General features: G+C 38.1%; 3 protein-coding genes across 3 annotated transcripts in view; 1 reads left to right on the forward strand and 2 right to left on the reverse strand.

The window, feature by feature from the left end:
- LOC134857022 (cytoplasmic tRNA 2-thiolation protein 2-like) overlaps window positions 1–21,187 on the forward strand; it is a 465,591-nt gene that overhangs the window by 230,139 nt on the left and 214,265 nt on the right. The window lies entirely within an intron of this gene.
- The window catches only part of LOC134857103 (alpha-soluble NSF attachment protein-like), a 396,564-nt gene that overhangs the window by 24,961 nt on the left and 350,416 nt on the right, over window positions 1–21,187 (reverse strand). The window lies entirely within an intron of this gene.
- On the reverse strand, window positions 10,008–17,614 carry LOC134853528 (leucine-rich repeat protein soc-2 homolog). The gene is made up of 11 exons (XM_063869805.1): window positions 17,023–17,614; window positions 16,092–16,677; window positions 15,560–15,784; window positions 15,008–15,295; window positions 14,587–14,682; window positions 14,055–14,284; window positions 12,815–13,013; window positions 12,378–12,492; window positions 12,044–12,152; window positions 11,189–11,362; window positions 10,008–10,428 (listed from the first exon to the last, which is right to left on the reverse strand). Exons 2-11 carry the CDS (start codon window positions 16,398–16,400, stop codon window positions 10,149–10,151), a joined length of 2,025 nt encoding a protein of 674 aa, XP_063725875.1. The 5' UTR covers window positions 16,401–16,677; window positions 17,023–17,614; the 3' UTR covers window positions 10,008–10,148.

The following is a 21,187-nucleotide window of genomic DNA, read 5'->3' on the forward strand; positions in this document are numbered from 1 at the left end:
ATTATTTTTTTCGTTGGCTTGCACTTCTTCAACAGACGATGATAATATTGTTGATAATTAATCTCAAGCTTATTTTTTATTTCAAACCCTACGTTCGATGCTTGCCATTACGTTCGACGTCTTGGAAGTCAATCATTATTTTGCAAGTTTAAACTAAATGGTATGTGTATTAGAATTAATCAACAAATCTGATCACTAGCCATGCTCGTAAATATGCCGCCAAAAGGTTTCACCTCAGCAAAGATCAATCATTTGAGCATTTTCATGAAATGAAAATGGGAAAACTCAAGAGCTGAAATAATAGAACCATGATAGTTTTTTGTTTTGAGAGAACTTATTTCTTTCAAATTTTTCAGGTAGAACTTTATCAATGCAGGCAAAACGTGAAACAAATTATTGATTTGAAAAATTTGGCATGATTTGTTTTTTTAGTGACGAAAAACAGAAAACCAATTTTTCAAAAACTCAAAATTGGACTTTTTTAGTGGACATGTCGTATTTCCCACAAGATATGTTAGTGCAAGGTTGACAAGACAGGTTACCACATTTTAATGAAGTACGGTTTGCCCAACTCGGCGAACTAAACGCGTGAGCCGAGAAGATACTACATTCGAGGACTTGTGCTACACAGCAGCAGGTGTAATCAAAAAGTCCGAACTTGGCAGCCGAACAAAAAGACGGGCGGGGGAACCATGAAGGAAATACCGTCTTCCGATTGTTTTGTTATTTTCGGTGTACCGGGTCAATTGAACGTGATTTTGTTATTTAGCACAACCGCATCCGAGTCGAAGACCGCCCTGCGCTTCTTAATTTGATACAACCAGGATGCGAAGTTGCAATTGTCAACCCTCATGTGCGATCCTTTCTGGGCGATAACATTGTTGTTTCTATTTCTCTTATAGTTCCCGTAGTGATTCCTTTGGATCCTCGAGCAGTGCTGCCCCAGCAAATCTGAAGAAGCCGCATTATGCCTGCTTCAACTTATCACGCACAGCCTGCGTCTGATTTCCTGGCTACCACTTGATTCGTTTTGCTCTGGATTTTTTTTTGATTGGCAAACTGGGACCAGTTCATGTGCATGTCTGCTATCGGATTCGAAAAAACATTGGTGTCTCCGCCTAACGGTGACATGGGACGAGTTTCAGGAAATGGCTCAGGAAGACGTAGACTTCGTTTCAACCCAGGCAACGACAGACTTCGTAGCATACGAAACGATGATTGTAACGTTGAGCCATCCGGGTCTGAGCGCCCTAGACATCGAAGATAGAGTAAGCTTAAGAAACTAAAAATAGTCTCAGAAAGTCTACAGCAAGGACAACTTTGTATTGTAGACTTTGAAAGCCTGAGGTCAGATGCTGTTTCAGTATATGTAGCTGAAACCCTTCTAAATGAGGAGGTGATCAGAAATAGTGGATACCCTAATTGGAAAAAAGTAACCGTCAAAAAAACGCCTGGTTACATTCACAGCTGAACTCAAATTATTTCCTCATTTATTGCATGCAGTCTGCGGAACACTTACAAAAAGATAATTTGCAAAGCTGAAGAATATCAGACATACTTTGGAGCACAATCGTTTACGAACCTCTAGAGGGTTTTCGTAGTGATTGCGAGCAAGTGACCAAGGATACTTAGTGAGAGTTTATTACTCGTAGCAGTTTCAGTGTATTATTTTTTTTCGTTGGCTTGCACTTCAACAGACCATGATAATATTGTTGATAATTATCCTCAAGCTTATTTTTTATTTCAAACCCTATGTTCGATGATTGCTAATACGTTCGACGTCTTGGAAGTCAATCATTGTTTTGCAAGGTTAAACTAAATGATATGTGTATTAATATTAATCAACAAATCTGATCACTAGCGATGCTCGTAAAAAAGTCGCAAAAGGTTTCACCTCAGCAAAGGTCAATCATTTGAGCATTTTCATGAAATGAAAATGGGAAAACCCAAGAGCTGGGATAATAGAACCAAGATAGTTTTTTGTTTTGAGTAAACTTGTTTCTTTCAAATTTTTCAGGTAGAACTTTATCAATGCAGGCAAAGTGTGAAACAAATTATTGATTTGAAAAATTTGGCATGATTTGTTTTTTTTAGTGACGAAAAACAGAAAACCAATTTTTCAAAAACTCAAAACAGGACTTTTTTAGTGGACATGTCGTATTTCAAACCCGATATGTTGGTGCAAGGTTGACAAGACAGGTTACCACGTTTTAATGAAGTACGGTTTGCCCAACTCGGCGAACTAAACGCGTGAGCCGAGAAGATACTACATTCGAGGACTTGTGCTACACAGCAGCAGGTGTAATCAAAAAGTCCGAACTTGGCAGCCGAACAAAAAGACGGGCGGGGGAACCATGAAGGAAATACCGTCTTCCGATTGTTTTGTTATTTTCGGTGTACCGGGTCAATTGAACGTGATTTTGTTATTTAGCACAACCGCATCCGAGTCGAAGACCGCCCTGCGCTTCTTAATTTGATACAACCAGGATGCGAAGTTGTAATTGTCAACCCTCATGTGCGATCCTTTCTGGGCGATAACATTGTTGTTTCTATTTCTCTTATAGTTCCCGTACTGATTCCTTTGGATCCTCGAGCAGTGCTGCCCCAGCAAATCTGAAGAAGCCGCATTATCCCTGCTTCAACTTATCACGCACAGCCTGCGTCTGATTTCCTAGCTACCACTTGATTCGTTTTGCTTTGGAATTTTTTGTGATTGGCAAACTGGGACCAGCTCATGTGCATGTCTGCTATCGGACTCGAAAAAACATTGGTGTCTCCGCCTAACGGTGACATGGGACGAGTTTCAGGAAATGGCTAAGGAAGACGTAGACTTCGTTTCAACCCAGGCAACGACAGACTTCGTAGCCCACGAAACGATGATTGTAACGTTGAGCCATCCGGGTCTGAGCGCCCTGGACATCGAAGACAGTAAGCTTAAGAAACTAAAAATTTTCAGTTTGGTTTTTAAATTTTTTCCAGCCTAAAGATTTTTTGACAAAACAAAAAAAAATTTAACGAGAAAAACTCTATGAGCCATGAAACACCGATGCACATTTGTGTCTAAACCGCCGATCTTCTTTGTGATACTTTTTTTAAAATTTTCAAATTCCCCCATCTGCAACTACTTATGCTTATTTTCATTCTAAGACATTAAATCGTGACGCATTTCTGAACTGCATCTGAAACTGATTAAATTGCTCGAAACATATTGTCATTTTGCTTGTCAAATTTGTATGTTGTACACGTCCATAGGGTTTGCGTCATTCGCAAAAAAGTACAGCTTATTTTAAATTTACGTTCCTTCAGAATAAATGTACGGAATGTTTCAGGGGTCAACAAGTCCCCAGCTCATGGCTCAAGCAACCAATTCGCTCAGCCAGCCAAACCTGCTCAAGCAACAGGAGTCAACAAGTCAGGAGTTAACCATTCCTCAGTCACTAGTTCATGGCTCAAGCAGCCAATTCGCTGAGCCAGTCAAACCTGCTCAGGCACCAGGAGTCAACCAGTCCCCAGCTCATGGCTCAAGCAGATTGAAATTTTTGTTAATTCTCTATCATACTTCTTTCATTCTTTTTGATTTAATGTACTCACTATGCCTTGTGTTCCTTAATACGTTTTCTGTTTCGAGCTCCAATACTCCTCATCAGCGCACATTATGTCAATTTATAGTGTTCCGTTAACTATTTACAAAAGATATTCCTGTCCACCATAAATGAACAATCAATCAGAAGCTCACTGCATTTTGCGCGAAATCATCCCGGCTGATTTGCGTCCCGCAGGGGCTCCAGCAAAACCAACTTTTTAGCTCAAAAACCCTACTAGCTGATTTCATATATAATTCGAAGGCATTTAGTCGAAACTCAATTCAAACTCACTGAAGCAGCCCAAGACAATTTGAAGGCAAGATTGTGTTGTAGAGACAATCTATGTTTTCAATGAAGAAAAAACTAATTAGCTCCGCTTACGACGGCATCGGTGACGCAATCGTTGTAGACAGTGAAGATGATAATCAGTGCGCACGCACTGCCGTCTGTGACATCAGTACCAGTGACATGCAGTATCTTAAGGAAAAAATTAAAAGTTTGACATGCAGTATCATAAGGAAAAAATTAGAAGTTCATGTAATTTTGTCTCCGACAAGAGCAGTGTACCATCTACATTGATACGTGTTTACGGAAAACGCTCAGCGGAACGCAAAGCTCTTCGGAGAAGGTGTGACAACTGAGGTCAGCAGGCGTGGTTGTCGATGATGTGGCTGCCAGTTAGCAAGTACGTCGAAACAACGCTGGTCTTTGCGACACCGCCAGTCGCAGAGCCTCTAAATTTTTGGATTGGCACTGTTGGGAACCAAGCACGCTCTACTTCTTTCCAGGCGCGCTCCAGCGAATGACTTCCAACAAGGTTGAAATGCAGTTTAGCGAAGGTCAATTTGCTGTTTTTGACACCAACGACGACAAAACCATCAACGCTTTGCTGTCACCTCCAGGCACTCACTAATCGGATACAACCACCGCAGCCTGCCCCTGAAGTATACTTGAGATAAAGTTGGAGACTCGTTCGGGTTCATCTGCAGCTTTCAACCGTTCCTTTTTTGTCACGCCGTGTCACAGAAGCCAGTTTCCAGTTCGAAATTTTGTGGCAATGACAGTCCACAATTCCATGGGCGGTGAGCTTCTTCAGTTAATGACAAAAATGTGTGTGGTAGAAAACGAGTACTTATTGTGGGAGCGGCAGCAAATAAACGTGTTGTTTAGCCGAGTCGAAAAAATTGCGCGACATAACCTTCGTCGGTGATCCGGAGGCCACTATCAACGCAATTGTGTCCCTTTTAACTCGACCAACAGGCAACAAACAGAACTGCCAGCATAAAGGCTATCTCCGTTCCGAGCACGACAAATTAAGCTGCCATCTTCAGCCTGCGAATAAGTTTCTTTTTATCAGCAACAGCAGCGGAATTAAAAAGAATTATTCTTTTTAATTTCATAAGAACACTTTATAAAGGATCTTCCCAAGACCTTATATTTTGGATGGATAGCACGTTGTTAACGGACCTACGGGATAATTACAATAATGTTGCTTCTATTTTTCAGTGCCAGAATGGATACCATAAACTGTGAAACGTTTACCTAGTTACGAACTACGTGATTCAGGAACTTTGTACGCCCCATGGATACAGGCTATCGCAAAAGACACTTTAGATACTGAAACGTTAGAGAAGTTGGAATTGTATACTCGCGGAGAATACGACGAAGAACTTCACTACCAGTCCTTTTGGAATTACAAGCGTACGATCAACGCAGAACGACGTTTATACAACCGTTTAAAGCGAGATCGCCTTATAGAAACTTGCCTCTGGGACGTAAAAGAAGCATTGAAAGAACTAGAATGCCAGCAGTATTACAGAAACTACTTACCTTTTGTAGATTTTAAACCTAGCACAGCAGCAGGTTACGGTTACATAGGTTCCAAGATTGAAAACCATTCCTTGGCTGTTTCTAACGCATACAAAGCAATCAGAGACTTTCACTTCTACCGCAATGAGTACACATTTGTACCATTCAAGGCCTTCGCTAGATCACAGTTAGCACTAAGAGCTAACCCGAAAATTCGACATATCTGGGCACCACCCTTTCACACGATATTTATTGAATCATTGATGGCTGAACCCTTGATAAAGCAGTACACGCTACGAGAATCTCCATTCTATATAGGAAAGGACATGTTCGCATCTATGCCTGCCGACATATCCAAAGCATTCCATGAACCTGACGTTCATGTATATTGTATCGACCTATCTTGTTTTGACGCTAATGTAAATACATGGTTCAAAGAGCAAGCATTTGATATAATCTTTGGATTAGTAAAAATTATAGACGAAACTTCAGCTGATTACGTCCGACAATGTTTTATGAAAACCCCAATCATCATGCCTGATGGTAAACTATATTACTCGACAACAGGAGTACCTTCTGGTTCAATGTTCACACAATTAGTGGACTCAATTGTAAACTTGTTATATATATTATCTTCAGCGATCATTGTGGGGCACGACGTTCCCAACGCACGTACTCGGAGACGACAGCGTCTTCGCCGTACCGGGACCTCCTGCAACGAAACTAGCAATTGAAAATATACTATCTACTCTTGGCGCGAAACTAAACTAAATCTTTGCAACAGCAGCCAGCCTTCATCTTTACAGACGAGTCAGACAACCTGCTTCAAAGCAACAACGTACCCTTCTAAAGCCGTTCCTCATCTCCAACCGTGGGGTGTTTTCCAGTCAGGCACTAGTTCTCCGGACGATCCAAACACCAACCAGTATCAGAGGCGAGCACTTCTTCTTGCCCTGCAGGGCTCTTTGTCAGCCGCTGGCAGAGATACGACATCTACGATGCTTCTTTATAACTAATGTGCTATTTTCATAGAAGAGGTTCGAAACTTTGCTTCAGTTGCTTTTGGCATCCGATATAGGCAATGTGGATCAATTATTGAGAAGTTTTCATTAGTTCTTGATTTGTATTTAAGTCGAAATCACTAACAAAATTATATAAATTTTTGAGTTCAATTGTTCTTCTCAACTGTAATCTGTTTCTGTTTCAAAACGCTCAAGTCATCATAGTTAGCCCAGCTATTGATTTTGCTTAAAAACTTAACTTATTTCAGTTACATAGATGCCTGTACTAACACCTCGATTGAACCTGCTTGAGACTCAGCAAGCGGTTGAGGACCATTTTTTAGGTAGTCACACTACGACCATTTTTAGGTAGTCACGCTGAGTGACATTCAACAGGGCGATGAAGCTGATGAACAGAAACGGTTGCTCACATTTCTTCACAGGCGCCGAAGCGGCGTGCCCGTTCGTTTCAAGCAATGGCGAGGAGCTGGCCCTTCTGCTAAATCGTCCCTGCAGCAACAGGACAAAAATGATCGATTTCTTTACTTAGGAACTCCTGGATCATCAACGGTCTGCGTCCTCTTCACTGCTACTCCAGAACAGTCTGAAACTATTCTCCGGTACTTGAACTCCATGAGGCCTGGAATATCACTCCGCATGTTGAATATGGACCTCAGACGGACTCTGCAGAGTGAAAACATGCTATTGGATACGGAGGAGCCGCTTGTCCCCACTCGTGAAACCCACTTCATTGAAACACCACTCAGTTTTGAAACGGAGCATGAGATGAGACTGCAATGATGTATTTCGCGGTTAAGATAAACGAATTTAGGCTACCAAGAGTTGCCATTGCACAGAGTGCTTGCTGCGGTCACTTGTGCAATGGATCTTTATCGGCGCCCGGCAAAGAGAGAACTTGTCTTTACTTAGAAAAAACCGGACTAAGCTGAAATGCGTTGAGAGCCAGAGTTTCGTGACAGGAAGCAGCTGGGCAGCGGACTTTAAAAAGTTACTAAGATGCAGAGCGTTGGTGCCCTTTTAATTTTTGCCTTTCCGTTACAAAAGATAAACAAATTCGGCTGCCTACTATGCGTTTAACTTCAAAGATTGTGTGAACGCAAATACCACCGAGTACAACAATGCCCCGGGCATTAGACTACTGGGATGGTACAAGCCCTCGAAGAACCAGGGAGACATGTACACAGAGGCATTCCATCCACGTTATTCGAATGAAGGTCAACGGCTTCGAAACGGATCTCAATAAAAAGTATGCCGCACATGTTTCGGCAAACGCCGATGAAGACTTGGGGTTACCTCCACAGCAGCAACTAAAATTTAACAACACCGAAAAACAGAGACCTCGACAATCCTTGCTCTCCCGCAGTCAAATCCACGTCAATGCAGTTGTTGTATCATTAGTTCTGTATAAGTTAAATATGTGAATCGATCCTACTACCTTCGGAATTGTGGTGATGTACACTTCCAATACACTAAAAAAAGTGAAGTTTTTGAATCAAGAAGAGCACAAAAAAATATTTTCAACTTCTCGTACAGGCAGTAATAAAACAAAAAAGAAATGTGTCAATGGAATATGTAACAGTCATTGGGATGTTAAGTCATACTGACTAAGGTATGCAATTTATTTGATGCATATTATCACACGTTTTCAATGTTGGCCGTTTGTATCTTTCATTGTTTGGCTTCCTTTAAACAAGATCTGAACATCACAGAAATTAAAAACAAAATAGTCGACGATGTCTTTGGCGGGGCACTCTGAAGCTGGTCGATCTAAATTACAATGTCCGAATTCCCCTGAGTTCATTTAATGGCGAGGAGGGCGTGGGTTGGGGTTCTCAATCTGACTTAGTAGACACAATTCCCCTGATCGACTACTGGAGGAGGTTCATACGGAATGGACGTTCGAACGTCTGTTCTGTCAATTAGATTGAGAGACAATCAAATGAGCCGTTGCCTTCCGCCAGGGGAAAAACTCCAATAACTAAAACTTAATGGTTCTTTTTTGTTCAATTTCCTCCGTATTTGACTACTGTTAACTCATCACGCAAGTTCTCTGAACGTTCCACAAAAAACGCAGAATTTAACTATTCTCTTTTTTAACTATTCTCTTTTTAGAGTTATGGCTTCTATAAGCTCAGATGCTTGGTCCGCAAGTGAAGTGGCTAGCTGTGATGACAAAAGTGTATCTGCACAGTACTTGGAAGCAGGTGGCCCTAGTTCTAGTTTCAAAGCGTTCCACCATATCATTAAATGCTTTTCCAATCCGTGCAATAATCATTCCAAGAAATGAACAAGTCCCAAGTGGGACAATCACCGATAAAGCAGGTTGACTCCGGTTTCAGGAAAAAACCCCAGAAAAAGGATTTCCTTGATTTATTTGTTCACTATTTCATAGCAGTTGTTTCTTCTGTTTCTTTCTGTGCTAAATGCAGCATGCATCATGAGATTATGGTACACAAAACCTTAAGAAATGTATAACGACCCATATTAAATTCTTCACATTATCGACTCTTTAACTGTAATAAGAACTTACTATAAACGTTGACTAGCCTCATTAAGTTTATGAACGCCTTCTTTCATCAGTGAAAAATTTCTCGTATGTGTTTTCTGAGTATTGTCTTCCGAAAACTCTGACAGAAGTCATGAGTACTTGCGTAGCGCCAATAAATTATATCCATCAAGGTAGTTCAATTTTACGTCTGAAATTGGTTTTTATTAAGAAGATTTGAAAAAAAAACAAATATTTGATTTTCAGAAGCCACTTACAGAAGCGGAGTATGATTCGAAGAACAAGAAAGGTGCCCAATGCCAGAATTATTTCTTTTCAATAGAAAAATAGCAAATTTTGTATCAACTTATCACAAATGAAACCAGGATAGCCAGTTACTGTGCAAACAGCACAGAATGTTCCGACCACAGTCTTAGAAAAATACAAAATGTTTTCTCAAATTGGGGTCGTTTTAGAAAAACTAGAAAAACAATTTAAAAAATTGAACAAAAACTCAAAAAAAAAATTTTTCCCGGAACTTGATTCCCAATATTGCTCTAAAAACTCCAAAAACTACTTTTACTTGAGTAAAACTCGGTTTTCACCGCTTAAATTAAGCTTAAATAAACTTGCAATTACTAACTACCTTACTAATTAGCTCGAAATTAGACCAAAAATCAAATTTCAAACCGGTTTTTCATGACGCGGTTTGAAAATTTTTAATGACGTTCGAGTCCCGACCAAAAGGGCTTTAATATGATTTATCACTTAAATATGATAATTTGTGGTAGCTGATTTTGCGTGGAAAACAAAAAGTTGAAAAAAAAATTAAAACACCCGAATAGAAAGTCCCTCCCCATTTTCAATGGTCGGAACAATTATCGGAAAATATTAAAAATTAAAGGAAAGCAACATCCGTTTAGCTGATCATTTCATACACTCTTTGTTCAGGACAACAGACAATCATTTCGTGAAGACGAAAGCAATCAAACTATCTCCGGAGACAGATTCGAAGGTTAAACCAATGAGTGTGGTTAAATCAAATCTGACACACTTTCAAGAGAGTGCAGAATAAGTGAAGAAATGAAAGCCGATTCTGAATTGACGGATAGCATAAATAAACAGTCCCTTCGGTTCCATCATTGATTGCAGATATGCCTTTCTGTTTTCAAAATGTAAACACCCTTCGCAGTTTCTTGGCTGAAAACCTTCTGAAAACAATTTGTTGTATCAATGAAGGTGTGTTCACTACACGTATCCCGATCTGTAAGGGCTGTGCATTCTTAAATATTGGATGACAAGCGAGGGTCCTCCGAAGACTATCTCCTCTGGAAGTTGACTCAGGGGACAGTTGTCGATTGACATTATCTGAAGAGAGGCACAGAGAGTCAATTCGGCCGGCAGCCAGTGAAGATTCATGTTGTCATTGATGTACAGTTCCTCGAGACGCTCTAGATTCCCGATCTCTTCCGGAATTGCGTTCAGGTTGTTTTCGCCCATCATCAATTTCTGGAGACTGGCAAGATTGCTGAAACAGGAAAGGAAATAGTCAACTGTTGCCAGATCTTAACTTATTGGAAAGAAAAAACTTTAACTGGAAAAAAATAAACTACAAGCTAAGGCAAACATAGCCAACAGACAGTTGGAACAAAGTCGATGAATGCAAGTAAACAGAAAAAAAAACTTGTTTCTATAAAAAACCTTTAAAAAGTTTCGTAACTCCAAGAAAAAAATAGACGGCCTGAAGCTCTTTGAATATTTAGAATAATTTATGATTGATAATTTTTGCATAAAATTAACCCAATTTGAGAAATCTGGATCAATAGGTAACATTATTATTTCGGTGAAAAATCCGATAATGGAATTAAATTTTCAGAATTAAAGTCGATCACGTTTTTCGTGACCTTTACACTTTTGTTTTTCGATACTGGATTTTGTCTAACTTTTAAAAAAGGAGATGAAGTGAACTTAAAAATAAAATCGCGAAAAATCAAAATTGATCGTGAACAAAACCGCGAAAAATCAACATCGATCGTGAACAAAACTGCTAGTACGACTTTTTCCTGAAAAAAACCAAGCAAAAAAAATAATCAAGACATATATGAGTCTTCACTACGTTCATTTCTAGTGAACTGCTGGCAAAAACAAAACTCGCGAGTTTCAGACGTCAAGTAGTTTGTTTCAGACCAGTCGATATAACCCATCGTTTCTATTGTTTGATGACCTTGATTTGACTAAAAACAAACTACATGAAAATCGCTTTATTCACAACTTCGTTGATAACTCACCCAATGGATCTGGGTAGATTGACTAGTCTGTTGGAAGTGAGCAACAAAGTGTGCAGATTCTGCAGTCGCTCTACCTCCTGGGGAAGTGTCTCTAGCTGATTCTCCTCCAGGTCCAACACTCGCAACCTGTATAGATCTCCCAGCGTCTTTGGAATCTTCTTGATCTGGTTATTGCTACAGGTACAAAAAGGTACAATTAATCCCTTCGATTATAAAATTGATCAGCTCGATTACTTGTTTCTATTGAAAAGCTCAAGAAGGCTTCATATTAAATTGATACATCGAACGAAAATAATTGTAACCGGAGCCTTCAACTGCCCCCCTCACATTCGAATAGAAAAAGGGTGTGCAATGGAGAGGGGGGGGGGGGGTGTGTTTTAATAGTTCTTTTCACCTTTGTTTTTATCAAACATGCTTATGATTTGTTTCAAAAAATCAGTTTATGCTGAATATTGAATTTAGGTGATATATTACAATAGGTGGTAGGTTCAATTTGAATAGCTGGATCGCTTTTTGTTAAACTTCGCACATTATTTATATTTTGTTTCAAAAACCAAATGTTTTGGCAAACAAGTGTAAATTTTGAATTTTTGAATAGCATTTCACCTGGCAGAGTAATGTATTTACAAAAACTATCTTAGAAGTAGTTTAATTTTTTGCAAATGAATGACTATATTATGCATTATAGTTCTCAAAACTTAATACATGAACTACAATTAAAACTACCACCTATTGTAGCATATCACCTGAATTTATTGCAGAGCTGAACGCTGTAACCAGCCTAGTCAAGACAAACACTCAATTATTATTCTTTTTGGAACTTTTAGCAATTCGAAATTAATAACAATTGAAAACCTCAAGATGAGCACTTCCAGTTTCTCCAGACGCGAAATGTCCTCTGGAATCTTCTCCAATAGATTGGTGCCCAAGTTCAACTCCACCAATGACCTCCAAGTATTGAAATCTAAAGAGTCGTGACCAAGTTAAACAAACCTCTCAACGATTAATCTCATGTAATCCTTCGAAAATAGCTACAACTCAGTCATGTAAAACATGAGACCTTCAGAAAAACGCCAGAGCGTAAACTATTAATTATTGATCAGTTTCATTTTTGATCTTCCATGATTGATGAGAAAGAGGTGCGACAATGGATGAGAAAATGCTGTGAATTTAGTTGACCTTGACGTACCAAGTGGGAGTGACTTCAGCTGATTGTTCTCCAGATTGAGTCTAGAAAGGTTTTCTGCCTTGCTGAAGTAACCAAACGGAATCCTGGTTATCTTGTTCCTGTCCGCTTCTAACGTCTTAACAAACAAATCATTGAAACTACATGTCGAGTGACTGATTTTACTTAGAGGATAAATCGAAATAGACAACAAAATGATAAAAATGTATTTTAATTAAACTCGTGCACAGGCAAAAACCATTTCAAATAATAAATTTAACTTCGCTTATACACTGATCTAATGCTGATTCAATAAACCAAACAATCCATACTTATCTAGCGAGTGTATTGTTTTTTTTACGGCCAAGATGAATATATTTATTTATAAAAACTAAGGGAAAGCGGTGTAAGAACGTGCGCTCACTAATAAAAATCAGTGTCGATGATTGGATTTCACTCACCGCAAGTAGTTTGTACTGGTCTGGTTTGCCATTGGGGAGTGCTTCGAAGGCATTGCGGGACAAGACTACAGTTGAGAGATGTTTCATCGGCTGCAACATCCCGTCCGGTAGCTGCACTATCAGGTTGTTCTCTATGTTCACCTCGTCTAGCAGAACACAGCGAGACAAACTCTCAGGCACCTCAGCCAGACGGTTGTACCTATACCAAATATTGACTTTAAAGAGACTATTCTGTTCTGCGGTCTCAATAAACATTACACCCAACGTAGATTTTAAAATAGATTTTAAAAAAAAAAACTATTGAACTCAAAGAGACTGATCTGTTCTGCTGTATGCCTCAAACCAGGGAAAATTAACAAGCACAAAAATCAATAATTCTGAGTTTCAACTAAAAATTCAAGTGAAAAAATAATTTCAACCGATAAATTTCATGCATTTAGACGTTTCAATTTTAAAAACATCACATCAAATTTGAGCCGATTAGCAGAAAAAAAAATCATTGCAATTTGCATCTTGTTCAAAAAACTTCCGTTCGACAAAAATTGGTGGTTCTGACTATAAAGCGGATTTTTTTACAGCTCACTTTTTAATGCTTTTAAGTGGTTGTGAAGTTCGCCACAACATCATAATCATCGCGTTTGATTGATTTCTCCACTGTTTGTGTTTAAGGGGTGGTATAAGTTATTCAACGATTGTCGAACACGCTCAAAACAATAGTGACAAAACATAGCAAACTGACAGTAGGAAAAAAGTAATGAACGCAAGGAAACTGAAAAAAGTGACCTGTTTTTTCAAAAATCTTCAACTTTTGAATTTCGAATAAAAAATTAGATGGCCTTACAGCTCTTCGAATTTGTAGAACAATTTATGATGGACACTTTTTATGTTAAAATTAACTCAATTTGAGAAAACTGTATCAATAGGTATAACTTTTATTTCGCTGGAAAAACTGATATTAATTTCCATTTTCAAAATTAGAAGTAGATCACGTTTTTCGTGACCTTAACAATTTTGTTGTTCGTTATCAGAGTTTGCCTTCCTTTTAACAATAGAAATGAACTGAACTTAAAAACAAATCACAAGTCAAACTTCGAAAAATCAAAATTGAGCGTGAACAAATTTTAAGATTTTTTTCCTGAAAAAAAAAAATCAGCAAGACCTCTTATATAAGAGTAATCACTACGTTCCTTAATCGTAATAGCTTAAGTTGAAATATTTGTGGTTCGCTCCACTGACTCACTTGAGTCCTAGACGCGTGAGCTGGGTGAGTTTTCCCACTGAGGCCGGGAGACTCTCCAGTTGATTGTGGGGGAGGATGAGAGAGGTCAGATGGGTACAGTGGCCGATCTCCTCCGGAAGCACACTCAGATTGTTCCGACTCATGTCCAGGTTCTGTAGCTTCGTCAACTTACCTATCGTGTTCGGAAGGGAGGTCACGTGATTCTCACGGAAGGCCAGCGTGTAAAGGTTCTGCAATCAAACTAATACTCAACTACTAATATTCAAATGACTAAATGAAGAACTTTTTGGAGCCAGATAAAATCATCATAATTATATGTTAAAATGAGATTTGATAAAAGATATACTTACATCTATTAACATTTAACCCACTTTTCGATTTTTTTCTGTTTATGGACTCTACGTAAACAATCGTAGCTCCATCTCTTGAGGAACGTCAACCAAGTTCTAGTTCAACCCAAAATACTCAACAATGGGTTAATTAAGGCTACAGGAGGAACAAAAAATCGAAAACAAATTTTTAAGGAACGCACTGTTAGGTTTCCGATGGTGTCGTCAACGACTGTGATTTTGTTGAAGGATAGAAGAAGGGTTTTGAGCGCCGCCAGGCAATATATTACATTGGGCACCTAAACACTAATTATATCACAAACACGTTTGCAGCGAAAACGTTATAAAATGATACACAAGTAAATAAAGATGATTCGCCATTATTTGACATTCTGAGTTTTAAAAAATGATTTAGATGCAGATTCACAAAATCGACTTGTCAATATCAACCACATGGAGATTACGGAGATGCCATGTGACAGGCTGATTCTTTTCTCCCCAGCCGAATATTTCATACAATGATTTGTTTAGAGTTTCTGGCTTAAAAATAAAACTAGTATTACAACTCTTAGACATATTCAAATGTTGAATGACACGAAAGTCTTCGGGGCCTGTGAAACATACCTCCTTTAGTCGATTATGTCTGAGATCTAAAACGGCAAGAGAGGCACTCAGTTTGCTCATCTCCGGCGGCAACGACACAATCAGATTCTCACTCAAGAACAACTGGCGGAGTTTGACAAGGTGCGACACCTCGGGAGGCAGAGTGGCCAGTCTGTTGGACACTAGTAGCACCGTCTCCAGATTCGTCAGCTCTTTGATCGAGGAGGGCAATGAGGCTATGTGTTCCTTCCGCACGTCCAGCAGGTTGGATTTCTGCTCTTTTAGTTTGGAGAAGAGGCGTGGAAGGTCCTGCATAAACATGGAAAAATATTGAGTCTCTGCCTCGCCAAAAAAAAACCATATCTACCTTTTGGAACAGGATCGTAAGGCAAGGAACCTTTTCTCGTGTAACCATATGTAGCCTCCATTTTCAACTTAACTATTCACACTCAATTGATTATGCAAATACATATTCTTTTTACATAGCAATCAGTTGCATCTATATGAGTTTCTTCATTACGTTCCTGGTCACTTACCAATAACCTTCTTGAACAATATCAACGCCAAACTTACGATTGTCGGACTTGTTTTCTGCTTGACAGTCTTTCGTGTCGTTTTTGTTGACTTCTCTCCCTCCATCCCAATTAACTTCACTTGCTTCTTGTCCCTGTGTTTCATATTAGCCTCTGCGCGAGAGCGAGTTCCGTTGATCATGGAACTAACGGGCACGCCCCCATTGAAAGAGGAAGAGGCACCCCCTGCTGATTGAGGTATGCTGTTGTTGCTTCCCGCGGAACCCTGAAGCTGATGAGGTTTTAGGAAATTATCATTAGGCAATAAACTCGCCTGTATTTTAAAACTGCATGAAAATCTCAACACTCTTTCTGTTCTCTTCAAATTAAATAGTTAGAAACATAATCGCTTTCAAATGATGGCTTTGTTTACCGATAAAACTTAAGTTTTTTAAAAAAATTATGCATATTGATGTATTAGACTTAATGTGATAACTAATGAAGACTGAAGACTAGAGTCATGATCAGCTATGGAGCGCTTGTCGTCAAGGTGATTAGTAAGTTTGTTTTGTATCGGAAATCTCATTACTAACGTGAGGTGTTCCGAGCTGGTCTAGACCTGAAGCAATTGCACCACTGAGAGACATAGCTCCATCTTCACTACACCTGGATTCATCGCCATCATCATACTCCAACGACGTCTCGTAATCATCGTCGATATAATTATAATCCTCGGCCGATTCGTTCAGACGAGAGTACGCATTCGGATTCTGTGGAAACTGGGACGCTACATTGTACACATGTGGTTGCTGGTCATTTCCTGGAATTGGGACAACTGAGGGCACCCCGCTGAAGTTAGCGCCTCCTGGGTCCTGACTTTGCTGGTAATGATAACTAGCCATTGTTTGGAATTACTGCTTTTGCATCAGTTGTGATTCAACTGTCAAAATAAGTCCCAAATGACCCAAGTCATCAAGTAATCTTTTGTAGACACTGCACAACTATCTGACTATCCTGGTGATATTCAGTTCGATTGATTGATTCACTTCGCAAAGTAGTAATAGGCAATGTTTCACAATGTTGAAATGTAGGTAAGTTAACAATTTGGTTTTCTTCACATTGGCGTATGGTGCTGAGTTGTCAAAATCAAACAAGTACGGTAGTCTAGAGTAGGAAGACCTGAAAGAGTTATAATGTTAAGCGGGGCTGCAATTATTGAGCAGACAAACTTAATTTGAGAAAAAGCAGACAAATTATCAACCGCTTTTTTGCATTAAATGTTAAATTAACCGAGAATATATCAAGGAATATCATCAAACTGCATAGCAAAATACAATAACCTATTTTTAAATAGTTTCATGAACCAACTCTTTCAACGACATTCAACAAAAAAAGTCATTCCATATCTATAGTTTTTTGAAAACTCAAAAAATTTATTGGCATTTTCCATGAAAAAGTTATAGCGAAGATTAGATTACTAATTCTGCTAAATTGTTTGTCTGCTCGAAATTTGACGGAACCTACCAATTGGTAGCGGATTGGATAAAGGCAATTCTCTGTTGTGTGGTAGTTGTAGTAATAGCTGAAGACTAACAGTATCTCTGCCTAATTATTTATGTTTATACAAAGCGGCCGTTATTAATCGCAATGTTCTGTTTCACAGCAATGACGTCTGATACCATTTGCTCAGTTCAGTCCTCCTTTTCAACCCTCCAAGAGTTCATTTTAGAAAAATCAGTGCTTGCTGACATGTCTTTGAAATTGGGCTTGTATGTCTAAGCTGATCATATTTGAAGTCTGTATAAAACAAAGACAATTTCATCCAACAGCAGTGCCTGGACCAGAAAATAATGCCATGTTTAACTATCTGTAAAGGAAATGAGTTACTACATTTTTTGCCGGTATTGATTTAAAAGAAAACAATGAAGGAATCAGGGGCAAATAATCATCGCTTAAAGCCTAATGGATTCAAGAACCTACAAACAAAGGTAGGAGACTTATAGAAGTAAGACCAGTTGACATATGAAACTGGATTGCAATTGGAAATCAAATTGAAATGGGGCACTTATTTGAAAAATGACGCCAGCTACTTAATAAATGAAATTACCATAGTTCCCTTTCGTCAATCGATTGAGCTGTTGACACAGCAAATGGTTGCAGAGAAATAGTTCCCACCTAACCGCAGAATAAACTAAACATCAAAGTGGTACAGCAAACCGATATTTGTTAATTCCACGTCAATAATGAAAAGGAAACAAATCGAGATAAAATCTTAACAAAATTATGAAAAATGCGTTATGATTTCAAAATAAAATGGTTTTGAGTCTAGACTTTTTTTGGAATTACAATTATACGAGATCGTCAGTCAAAGTGCACAGATCAAATATTTGTGAATAACACTAGTGGCCCAGCTAAGACTGGAGGCTCCTGTTCGATACTTTTTTAGACTTGTCGTTGCGCGAGGAGCATTATTTTCAAAAATTCAATTTATCCCAAAACCATAGCGGTTTCTCTATCAAATTAAAAAATTAGCCGCTTATTTAGTGCATTTTCCTACTAACCCTTCTTTAAATTGAACTCTTGACCTCAGATTTGGTTAGAATAGATGGGGAAATCGCCAAACCTGCTCTTTCGACTGGGCCCACCATATTCGGAGAACCCATAACGATCAAAAAGTCAAATAATGGCCACTTTTTAAAGCTGCGACATTTAGATAAATTCAAAAAATATTCAAGCGTGCTAAAAATCAAATTAAAAATTCATATCTCACAATAAACCCAGGGGTCGAGCTGCAACTCGTAAGCAAAGGCAGAAACATAGCCATAATACAATTTGAAAGTTATAGATTTTTTTTAAAAAGAACCATAATAAACTGTAGATTAAATTGAAATTGATTTTCAAAAAATATTTATAGCCAAGTGACTCTTAGAAAAATGTTAAAATACTCGAAGAAACCGGAAAAAAAATGGATTGAAAGTTTTGAGCACTTTCAAAATTTCGAATTCTGAAAAAAATTAAATCACGTTTCAAATTTAGTTTGATTGGCACTTTTTCTGAAAGTTATCTCATTAAGAGAAAAATGGATCAATAAACTTTTTTTTTAAAGCCGCATGGATTTCACAGCATTTAGTCCATTTTTAGAAACTAGATTCATACATGTTTCTGGTGACCTTCACTCATTTGTTGTTTAAAAAAGGAAATGAATTGAACTTAAAAAAGGGCCTTTCCCATTATAGCCCCCCCAACCTAGTATCAAAAAAATTATAGCCCCCCAAACCTTTCCCATTATGGACCCCCAACCTTTCCTATTATAGCCCCTCCAAAGGTTTCTAATTATATTAACAGGCAGATCAAATAATTAACTTTAATGTTTACATCCAAGTATGGTTACATGCATATGTTTTTTTTCAACTATTGGATTACACATTTGCATCACTAATATGTTTGTGGAATTGAACATTATTTATCATTTTTTCTTCGAACACTTCCAATTTTTGTTTTTGCAATATTTGCAAAACAAGAATTGATACTCACTCAATATTCAGTTCATGAAAAAGAAGTCATCGATATAAATCAACTTAATATCATAATTGAAATATTTCCATTAAAATAAATTTCAGTATATATAGTAGTTGATGATGATTGGCTTTACCACTCTTTCTTGAACACAAGAGTGGTAGAAGGCTCACAAAGCCTAACAGAATAAAACAGTTTTCAGGGTTCGTTTAAACAGCGTAAAATCAATAATATATGTTAAGAGAACAGGCAGTGAGTTCCAAATAACAGCTCCTTGGTAGGCAATGCTCTTTTTGGTAAATTCTGTTCTGCATTTCGGAAGGATAAACTTTTGTCTGCGCGAAGGGTTGACAGAAGCAGAATTCTTTTTGAAAAGATTGTATAAGTAATCGGCACAGTTCCAATTGTGCCGATTATTTATACAATCTTTTCACGCGTAACATAAAGCAGCATATTTTGAGCCTTATTCTTTGGTAAACTTGAAGCCAGTGCAATTTCTTCAGTAACTCGTTTGTTGATGCTGTTCTCCTCGTAGCACCTAAAACAAACCTGGCGGCAGCGTTTTGAACTTTCTGTAGTTTAATAAGTAAAATTTTATTCACTTTCATATATAACGCATTGCAATAGTCAAGCCTTGACAGAATAAAGCTAGTAACAAACATTTTTCTTTGGTCTAAAGTGAGAAAACGTCGAATGGAATATAATTTACGCAATTCTAGATAACATAACTTGCAACAATGGTTTATTTGCTTCTTAAATGACATGTTGTAATCAAGGTAGAACCCCAAAAGTTTGGTAAAGCATTTAGGAACCTTTTCTTTAATAACAATTTTCACTGGTTTTAAATATAGGTGATGCAGTTGTCTACCGAAAAACACTACTTCTGTTTTTCCATCGTTTTTATTAAGACTTAAGTGCAATTGGGAGCATAACTTTTCAATGTTTTCTAGTTTGTGGTTATTTTGCATGAGATTAATCTCCAAAAACAGTTGAGAATCATCGGCATAAAAGTGGTACGCAATGTTGCTATCAATAAGGTAATCAAGAAGAGGTTGTAAATAAAGGATGAATAAAATCGGCCCCAAAACAGAGCCTTGTGGGACTCCAGTTTCGACCTGAATTTTGTCTGACAGACTACTATTTACCAAAACTTGTACAAAGCGGTTACTAAGATAAGTTTCAAAGAATTGTTTAACTGTGTGCGCAATACCAATTTTGTTTTCAAGAATCTTTAATAACAATGAATGGTCAATTGTATCAAACGCAGCAGAAAAATCCATTTGAACAACGTAAAAACATTTTTCCGAATCAATTTTAGAATATATATAATGAGAACAGAACAAGAGACCACTCTCAGTTGAATAACCTTTACGGTAAGCCGACTGAAATTGAGGCCAAAGCCGATTTGAGGTTAAATGTTCATTCATCTGTGAAAGTACAAGCTTTTCAGTAATTTTTGACAATGATGACAAATTAGTAATCGGGCGATAACTTGACATAGTTTCTTAGTTTAAGCCATGTTTTAGAAGTGGTCTGATAACTCCTTGTTTAAAAACATCAGGAAAAACGCCAGATAACAGAATGCAATTAAAAAGATCTGTAAAAAATTGTATATTCTCGGCAATAAAATCTTTTAAGAACCGAGTAGGAATAATGTCCACAGGTGACTCTGAGGTCCGTAAATCATCTAATACGTCGAGTAGATCTATTGGAAAAATACTAGCGAACTCAGACCATACGACTAGAACATTTGACGTGCAATCCAGGCTATTATTAGTTTTAGGCAGTTCATCAACTATGTCGTTTACCTTTTTCTTAAAGAAAATGTTGAACCTGTTTGCTAGGTCGAAAGTAGATGAGTTCACAGGAAGTGTATCATTCTTGTGATTCATCAGTTCATTAAGGCAATAAAAAATCATTTTCGAGCTCTTAGAAGAAAAATTGAGAGTATAGAAATCATTACGTTTTATCGAAAGTACAGATCTGTAGTAAGCGACTTGTGCTCGGTACGCTTCACGGTTTTCCGGGGTGTCATGTTTTCTAACTTCGCGTTCCAACTTTCGTTTTTTCCTTTTTTCCCTTTCGCATTTGGCATCGTAGTAACGGGGTTTACCATCACGACTGATCTTCTTTTTAACAGTTACAATTTCACTTCCTTTCAGGACAGATGCAT

This window comes from Symsagittifera roscoffensis, chromosome 1, assembly GCF_963678635.1.
Source record: "Symsagittifera roscoffensis chromosome 1, txSymRosc1.1, whole genome shotgun sequence".
Lineage (NCBI taxonomy): Eukaryota > Metazoa > Xenacoelomorpha > Acoela > Convolutidae > Symsagittifera > Symsagittifera roscoffensis.

Bases quoted from the DNA above. Each gene is read 5' to 3' on its own strand.
- LOC134853528 (XM_063869805.1), bottom strand. From the start codon at position 16,400: ATGGCTAGTTATCATTACCAGCAAAGTCAGGACCCAGGAGGCGCTAAC. The intron at 15,296-15,559 runs GTAAGTTTGGCG...ATGTTTATGCAG, and splicing joins AGAAAACAAGTCCGACAATC to GACCTTCCACGCCTCTTCTC. The intron at 11,363-12,043 runs GTTTTCAATTGT...TTGTACCTGTAG, and splicing joins CTGGAAGTGCTCATCTTGAG to CAATAACCAGATCAAGAAGA.